General features: G+C 46.9%; 1 protein-coding gene across 2 annotated transcripts in view; it reads right to left on the reverse strand.

Moving 5' to 3' along the window:
* The window catches only part of RNF121 (ring finger protein 121), a 36723-nt gene extending 27723 nt beyond the window's left edge, over window positions 1-9000 (reverse strand). The window contains exon 1 of one of the 2 annotated variants that reach the window (XM_045023244.1): window positions 8886-9000. In XM_045023244.1, coding sequence (XP_044879179.1) covers window positions 8886-8942 — 57 coding nt within the window. In that variant the 5' untranslated portion in view covers window positions 8943-9000. Of the gene's footprint in view, window positions 1-7375; window positions 7403-8885 lie in introns of those variants that run through there. The other variant, XM_045023253.1, reaches the window with a different exon arrangement.
* Between the last annotated feature and the right edge of the window lie 218 nt (window positions 9001-9218).

A 9218-nucleotide genomic window follows, 5' to 3' on the forward strand; every position in this document is an offset into this window, starting at 1 on the left:
TTTCTCAGCACTCAAAACAATAATACAATCTCTGCCTGCAGTAGCTTACAATCTAATTTGCAACCACATGGGAGAGACCCAAAGGTTGGTGCCAATTTAAGCAGTGATCCAAGACACACTGATTCAATAAGACTAGTCCCATGCATTCCGAGATTACCCATGTGTAAAGTTACTCAGGTAACCAAATGTCTGCAGGATCAGAGCCCTACTGTATTTTAAATAACGGGGTAAAAAAGCCAGAGGTGACCATTAATATAGTTAGGCTTTTTCAACGTTAATCCTCACCGTAATGGAAAAGTTCTTACTGAAGACTAAATTTCTCCTGTTCCCACCTGCAAACATCCCGCAGGAGAGGGGACAAGCAGCTTCTCATATAGAGTTATGCATCGACTAGACAAGAGAAGCTTTTAAGGGAATGTTACAATAAGCATAACAGTTGTTTGAGAATGCTGGACAGCCCTTGTGTGTAAATGGGTACCACCTGAGTAGAAGAGAGCTGCCTCTGGGGGAAAAATGCATTTGGCAACTTAAAAAAAATTACATATCTGAAAGGTAACCTGCAAAGGGCGGAAAAATGGGTCTGTGTCATTGTTGCTTTATGATGTAGAAAAGAGAACCCTTAAACAAATGTTCCCTTTCACTGTTAGAGGTCCTAGGATTATCCAATCGTGCTCTCTGTTTTCCTGGAGGATTTCTTAGATGACAAACATGGACCAATCAGGAAAAAGATCTTGGAGTCATCGTGGATAGCTCTCTGAAGACATCCACGCAGTGTGCAGCGGCAGTCAAAAAAGCAAACAGGATGTTAGGAATCATTAAAAAGGGGATAGAGAATAAGACTGAGAATATCTTATTGCCCTTATATAAATCTATGGTACACCCACATCTTGAATACTACATACAGACGTGGTCTCCTCATCTCAAAAAAAGATATACTGGCATTAGAAAAGGTTCAGAGAAGGGGAACTAAAATGATTAGGGGTTTGGATTAGGTCCCATATGAGGAGAGATTAAAGAGGCTAGGACTTTTCAGCTTGGAAAAGAGGAGACTAAGAGGGGATATGATAGAGATATATAAAATCATGAGTGATGTGGAGAAAGTGAATAAGGAAAAGTTATTTACTTGTCCTCATAATATAAGAACTAGGGGCCACCAAATGAAATTAATGGTCAGCAGGTTTAAAACAAATAAAAGGAAGTTCTTCACACAGCGCACAGTCAATTTGTGGATTGCCTTGCCTGAGGAGGTTGTGAAGGCTAGGACTATAACAATGTTTAAAAGGGAACTGGATAAATTCATGGTGGTTAAGTCCATAAATGGCTATTAGCCAGGATGGGTAAGGAATGGTGTTCCTAGCCTCTGTTTATCAGAGGGTGGCAATGGACAGCAGGAGAGAGATCACTTGATCATTACCTGTTAGGTTCACTCCCTCTGGGGCACCTGGCATTGGCCACTGTCGGTAGACAGGATACTGGGCTGGATGGACCTCTGATCTGACCCAGTATGGCCACTCATGTGTTCTTAAGAGGCTTCTAAGAATTACACTGAAGGGGCGGAAGCAATGAATCCTTAAACAAGAGGGTTTCACTCCTAAGTATTCAACAAAACCAAACCAATTTGAATAAACTACGTTCAGCTAGCTATCGGTGAGTGGGAAGTACTTTGCTCAAGGTTTTTGTTTGGAACACACAATGAGCATCGCTAAATTGAAGAGCTCGGAGCTACAAGAGGGCAATAAAAAGATCTCATGAAGATGGTGAACTCTTCTCTGTATGCAGCTATCCTTGTAATTTAACAAATTTCACCCATGCTAGGAAAAAAAAATCCATGTTGTCTGATCCAGAAAGAGGGTCAGCCTCACCCAAATATATGGTGCTTTGCCTGGCCAGCAAAAGCTTGTTAAACTTGTTTGAGACTTAACAAACGGAAAAGGAATTAGAGTATATAATAAGGATTTTCTCCAGTTTAGACAGATCTTGGTTAGCAAGATGATTCACTCAAAAGGTGCTCACAGCAAGTTTTAAAGGTGATTATGGCCTTTGCGCTTCAATAGGACGTTTGGAGAAGAACTGAAAAGATCTCAGATGCGGGGTTTTCCCTCCTGCCTTTTATGTTAAAAAAATATAAAAAGAAAGAAAAATTCAGATCCTGTCTAGGTGGGAAGACCATGGCCAGGTCTCCATTCTATTATCTGAGGGGGTCTCCAACGGCTGCAGCTCCACCGGTGGAAGCGTGAGTATAGCCCACCCACAGCCTTTTAGGTCCTGCATCATCTAAGCAGGGGGTTCTCAAACTTCATTACACCGTGACCCCCTTCTGACAACAAAAATTACTACACAACCCCAGGAGGGGGGACTGAAGCCTGAGCCCACTCAAGCTCTGTTGACCTGGGGGTGCCAAAGACCAAGGCCTTCAGCCCCAGGCAGGGGGCCTATAACCTGAGCCCTGGGCTTCGGCCCTGGGCGGTGAGGCTCAGGCTTCGGCCCTGGACCCCAGCACATCTAAGCCAGCCCTGGCAACCCCATTAAAATGGGGTTGTGACCCACTTTGGGGTTCTGACCCCCAGTCGGAGAACCACTGATCTAAGGTCTAGCCAACATGGCAATTAGAACGCTGATGGTGGCTTGCCCCTTGCCTCCACTGTTGCTACATGGGTGTAGTACAGTCGCGAGATTTTTTTTTTCTTCAGAAGTTTGCCACTGATATCACAATGGCAAAGCTGGAGCAACTGAGGCCCTCTCTACATTAGTTACCTATTTTAGGTACTTATACAGCATCTATTATTCCACGGAATCTAAGCACCTCACAATCTTAGACGCATTTACCCTCTCAACACCACTGTGGGATAGAAGTGCTACCATTATACAGATGGGCAACTGAGGCACAGAGAGGCTAAGTGACTTGCCTAAGGTTACACAAGAAGTTTGTGAAAGAGCACGGAACTAAGACTGGGTCCCCTGGGTCTCACAGGACCACCCTTCCTCTCAACCTTAAGATGAAAGTTTTGGGGACTGTAGTAATTTGAGTTAACTGATTGCCAGGTCAAGTGGAATTCCACAAAAATTTGTCCCTGGTCATGATACCTAGAAGGCAAAAAAGGACAAAAAGTCAGTATTTTAGAAGTCACTTTTAATAACCATGTCACCGAAAAAGGTATTTTAATAAAAAAAACACTGACCTCTGAATCACAATTAAGTCAGATTTTAAAAAGTCTATATTCACAGGATTCATCCTACACATTTCTCTTAGGGAAATCACAGCCAAATCCTTGAGACAAGCAATTCATCCTTCATTTCTGTATTTTAGGCAATGTATTGATAGTATATGCAGCAAATATGGTGGTGACCGGAGAAGAGTTTTCAAATATCCTTGAGGCATTTGCTTAATACAAAGTCTTCCCTTAGCGCTAGAAACCATGCTTGACTGCTGTCTTAATTAATGGGGATAATTTTCACTCAACTATGTTCAATAGTTTTATGGTTTTATTACTATTCCTTAAAGTTACCCTGTGACATCTAAAAGAACAGTTCAAAATTATAACAATGAAGATTTTAAGATATAAAGGAACCAGTAACCTCAGAGCAGGAGAGCAAAAACAGCAGAGGCTCCAAGTATTTGTACTACAAAAACGACCAAGACATTTGTTTCCTATAATCCAACAATAGTACTGTCCAGACAGCGAGAGAAAAGACAAGCAGAAGTCCTGAAACATGTTGATCAGAATCACTTTATACTAGTAGGCTTAAAAAAGATCTAATGAAACCAATCTTGAGAATGGCGAAGTGGCTACTTGTTTAAATATCCAACTATAGATCCTTCTATTCCAAAAGCAAGATATTCCTGCAGTATTACATGTACCAAAAATGACAGGTTTGTTCAGTGCCTGAAGAGAAGGATGTTTAATGGTTAGAGCAAGGGAATAGCATTCAGGTTGCCTAGATTTAATAGCATATTCCTAGCTCCTTCAGGCTTCAGCAAATGTTTTCAGACAGGTCCATTTTTGGGTACCTAAAGTGAAACCTTGATATCTTCAGAAGTGCTGAGCATCCAGTAATCCTATTGCCTTGCACGGCTCTTCTGGCACTTGTGTTACTTTGGGAAGTCCCTTAATCTGTTCTTTCATCTTGCCTCTTATTTGTAGAGTGGGGAAAAGAATTTCCCTGTTTCTCAGGATGTTGAGAGGCTGGTAGGTATCTGTAAAGTGCTCTGAGATCTTGAATGAAAGCTGTTAGAAAAGTGTGGAGTACAAGAAGTCAATGTTAATGCCACATTTTTCAATGCAGAATGAGGCACATAGCCAATACTGACCCACCGATACAGCAATGACGCACTATACATCCCAAAGCATCTCACGAGATCTATATACATACACTACCATTGAAATGCAGCCACTTCTGGGTTAGATGGTGGAAACCAGGCACATGGCATGCTGCACAGCAGGAATGAAGGAAGGGGGTATTTCGGTCAAGGACACTGGGCTTTTATGAAAAGTGTTACAGGACTGTTAGTATCCACAGAGACATCTGAGGTGTCCCGTGAAAAATCCACACATGAAAAGCTATCAATTCATTGTGTATGCCTTGGAAAGACAATGGACTGAGCTGACCTGGCTGGGGTTTGAACTCAGAGGAAATTGAGGAATTTCAAACCTGATGCTTATGCCACAAACCCATCCCCAATTAGACAAAGTATTTGCGAGACAAGGGCAGACAAATTCTTCTCAACAACTCAGGCTTGTACAAGGGACAGGGGTTATTCACATATGCATTGTTCATATGTTCCTTTCCAGAAGCTGATGCCTATTTGTGCTGATCTGTTTGGCCCTCTCAGTACATTTCTAAGGCACTGCAAATGTCTTAGAGTCAGAAGGGTCAACAGGGTTTTCAGTTATAAAGGTCAGTATGCAATGATTTTCTTTCATGGTTTCACATGCAGGAAAAGTCTCATATCTCCTGAGTTCCACTCCGCTGCTGGTAAAAAAACAACAGTTGACCAGCTTGTGGGAATGCCAGTTAGAGGCTAGCTTACCCTGATTAATTTGCCTTCAGTGGTATAACTGCCCTAGCAAGGGGATGATTTTGCTTCTATCCAGGTCAGAGTTGTGGAGCTTATGATTTCAAAGCCCCATATATAGTGATCAACCGGATGCCATGAGCAAAAGGAGTAGAAGTGGGTGCATTTGATTTCCACAATCCTTAAGAGATGATTCCAGCATACAGAGTACAGTGGGTCTTATTCTTGCCTTATTAGATAAGGCTGAGATGGCACAGTTGCTTGTAACTCAAATACTCAGCCCAGAAGTTTAATTTGCATGAACAGCCCACTGCTGAAGTTATCCAGATGTAAAAAGAAAGTCTTAAAAATACAGTTCAGATGCTTCTCATCCTGGAATAACTAGCTGTAAGAGGCCAAACCTGATGCATACAAGGACTCACTCAAATCCCACACCTTGCTTTCAAGGCACTGCATAGCTGTGTCCCCTACCAACATCTCTACTCCTCCGCCCAGCCCTATCTACTCCCTTTTCTCATTCTTTCCATGCCTCTCCTAACCACCCTCTCTCTCTCAAGTCTTCTCCCCTAGCACCTCCACATCCTTGTGACAACATCCCACTCCTAAGGCCTCTCCATTTCAAGTCCTTCCCTTAGACATTTTCTACCCTCAGGTCTTCCAATGATGCTCCCTTCAAGACATGCTCTCCTTGATAGTAAGCACTAGCTTATTAGGTGCCTGCAACGTTGTCTGTCCAATGAGAACTTTGAGGGAATTTGTCATTTTACATGTTTTTACAGCACCTAGCACACTGATAGCACTCAACTGAGTGAGAGCCTGACTGAAAAAAGGTATCACTGAGTGAAAGGCACAAGGCTTATTAATACACAAATGGATACATGGAAGTATGACAAATGACGACAGAGATAGAGCAGCTCAATGCCAGTAAATATAGATCATTTAGGCCTAACTGATCCATTTTAATTAGATCAACCTACTCTACCAATCTGAGACATCTCTCAGCCATGCTACATCACTCATACTCCTTGTCAGGTCATTCCTACATATTGCATCTGAGAGCATGGCCGCCTCCCTTCTCAGCTTCAAGGAGCATCATGACTACGGGCTAAGTTCCCGCTGAGCTGCGCAGCAGGCTATCAAGGGCTGCGCAAGTGTGCAGCAGGGAGAGGTGCCTCTCCCCCAGCCCCGGAGCTGCTGCAGCCGGGGAGAGGCACTCTCCCCCAGCCCTGGGCTGCTACAGGGAGAGAGGGCTGGGCGGAGTCCTCTCTCCCTGCCGCAGCCATGGGGCAGCCTGCACCCCAAACCCCTCATCTCCAGCCCCACCCCAGAGCCCTCACCCCCCTGCACCTTAACCCTCTGCCCCCTCCTGCTACCCAAACCCCTCATTCCCAGCCCCACAGAGAGCTCTCACTCCCCCGCACCCCAATCCTCTGTCCTAGTCCCCTCCTGCAACCCAAACCCCTCATTCCCAGCCCCAGCCCAGAGCCCTCACCCCAACCCTCTGCCCTAACCCTGAGCCCTCTCCCACAACCCAAACCCCTCATTCCTGGCCCCACTCCAGAGCTCTCATTCCCTCCCCGCACCTCAACCCTCTGCCCTAGCCCTGAGCCCCCCCGCAATCCAAACCCCTCATCCCCAGCCCCACCTCAAAGCCCACACCCCCAGCCAGAGCCCTCACCACCCCTCAACCTCCTGCTCCAGCCCTGAAGCCCCGCTCCCACTCTGAACCCCTCAGACCCACCCCTTCCGCACATCACCTCCATATTGGTGCACATAAAATTCATTCCACACACAGAAGTAAAAAATTAGGGGGAACATTGGCTACAGGATGCACAAAGTTTGCTGCTGCCGCTATTACATGTGCAGAAAACCTTTAGTCCCACTCTGCTCACAATTCAATTGGAAACCAAGGAAGTACTAAGACACCTTCCAATATCACACCCTACAAATTACAAAAATTCTTCAATGTTAAAGAAAAAATTGGTCCTAAGGCAGGGGATTGAACCATACAAGAACGAACATCTGTTGCCATGATCCTCTTTGACCCTGCTTAGGCAGGGCCAGTAGCATCGTTAGCTATACTCATCTGCCTGATATGTAGTTAGTATGGAAATATACTATGTTTTAAGGCAAGAGGTAGTTGTATTGAGTGCTATAGCTTGTGGCAATGTGAGATGCCAAGCAGGACTAAAGGCTTTTATCTGCCTCAAGGGCTGAAAAAAGACAATAGGGTAGGAAAAGTAAGAGGTTGGCTGCAAAAAGCCTAGATAGGAAGATCATGTCTGAGCAGCTGACCCTTTGATAGCACTGTATTATGATTGTGGCTGCAATTCTCTCTTATAGAAGAAAGTGGAAGCATACCTGCTTTCTCATCTCCAGCTAATGCACATCAAGGAGTTTGATCTTAACATAGCTTCTTCACCTGTCAGCCAGCAATAATGATTTACAAAGCAGGGATCTAGAAGATAGGAATCCCCAAGTTCTAATACTAGCACTGTACAATATGGTGCCAATCCTCTAACCTTGCTGTGCCTCAATTTCTCTATCTACAACATGGGAATAATGGCTACCTGACTGTGTAGACCTGTGAGGCATAGAGCCTATACCTTCAAAGTACTGTATGAGAGTACAGAAAATTGTTGTCAGCAATTACTATTGCCAGCGCTGTTAATCTGCCCATACTTTCCAAGTACACCAGTTACTGTCAAATACATGAGTCCCACACAGATGTGCATGACCAGCCAAGCTATTTTGGTAACAGACCTCAGAAGCACTGAATCATGTCACTGATAAAAACACTTTACATTATATTACACAGATCAAGCCATCATTTTTAATTAGGGTGACCAGATGTCCCGATTTTATAGGGTCAGTCCCAATTTTGGGGTCGTCTTCTTATATAGGCTCCTATTACCCCCCACCCCCGTCCCAATTTTTCACATTTGCTGTCTGGTCACCCTATTTCTTATGCCTCTCTTTAGTGAGTCAGGTTTTAACGGTCTGAGTCTTGAGGCAGAAAAGAGCTGTGACTCTAACCGCACCTGCCAGCACATGCTGAAGCCTTGAAACCACTTGAGAACCATATTCTGGCTGCTCCCCCAGTGAGACTCCCTAACCTCCCACAAGGGTCCCAGAGACCCCGGTCTGAGCTGCTCACCCGCTTTCCCCAGCACCCCTATACCCTGGTGTTGAAGGGGTCAGTCACACTTTCACTGCCTGGCTCATCCCGCACAAAGCCCTTAGCTCCCTCCATCCCACTCCTGGCGCAGAGCCCTGCGATGCCCCCATGAGAAACCCAGACCCACGCCCCACCCCGTTCCCTTCCCAAGCTGCCTCAAGCTCCCAGAGCCTCCAGGTCACCGCCCCTCCCTGCAGCTCACCCTACATCACCCCCCCCCAATTCAAACCAACCCCGCAGCCCTTCCCTACAGCTCACATCACCCCCACAGTTCCACCCAACTCCATAGCCCCCCATCCTCCACAGCCCCTCCCTACAGCCCACCCTACATCACCCCGCAGCTCGACCCAACCCCACAGCCCCCCCATCCTCCACAACCCCTCCCTGCAGCCCACCCTACATCACCCCCCAGCTCCACCCAACCCCCCAGCCCCCCCACATTCTCCACAGCCCCTCCCTGCAGCCCCCCCACATCACCCCCCAGCTCCACCCAACCCCCCAGCCTCCTAGTTCCACCCAACCCCACGTCGCCCCAGCTCCCCCCTCCACCCCAGCACCCGCTGCTCGCCCCTCGCAGCCCTGGGGTGACCCGTCCGCGGCACCCGGGACCCCCAGCGCCCCTCACACCTCCCCGCCCAACAGCCCGGGGGTGTCTCCCCCGCACCGCGCGCCCCCGCCTCAGGCCGCCCTCACCTCCTCCACGTCCCGCTCGACGGGGCCGCCAATCTCCACCTCCAGCACCGCCGCCATCTTACCCTGCCTGCCCCCGAGCCGGCCAGCTACTTCCCCCCGGCCCGCCAATCACCGACCACGTCGACCTAACGTTCGCCAATCAGCGAGCACGACGCTCCGCCACTAGCCAATCAGAGAATGGAGGGGCGGGACGGCTCCCGGACAGCCGGCGAGCTGTCACAGAGTTTGAGGGTCATCTGATATTTTACAACCACCAGAAAGAAACGCAAAATCCTTAAAAAAAGTGATACATTTCCCGGACGCCTCTCGGATCAGAAAGCACAATGGTTCGCT

This window comes from Mauremys mutica, chromosome 1 (genome assembly GCF_020497125.1).
Source record: "Mauremys mutica isolate MM-2020 ecotype Southern chromosome 1, ASM2049712v1, whole genome shotgun sequence".
NCBI lineage: Eukaryota > Metazoa > Chordata > Testudines > Geoemydidae > Mauremys > Mauremys mutica.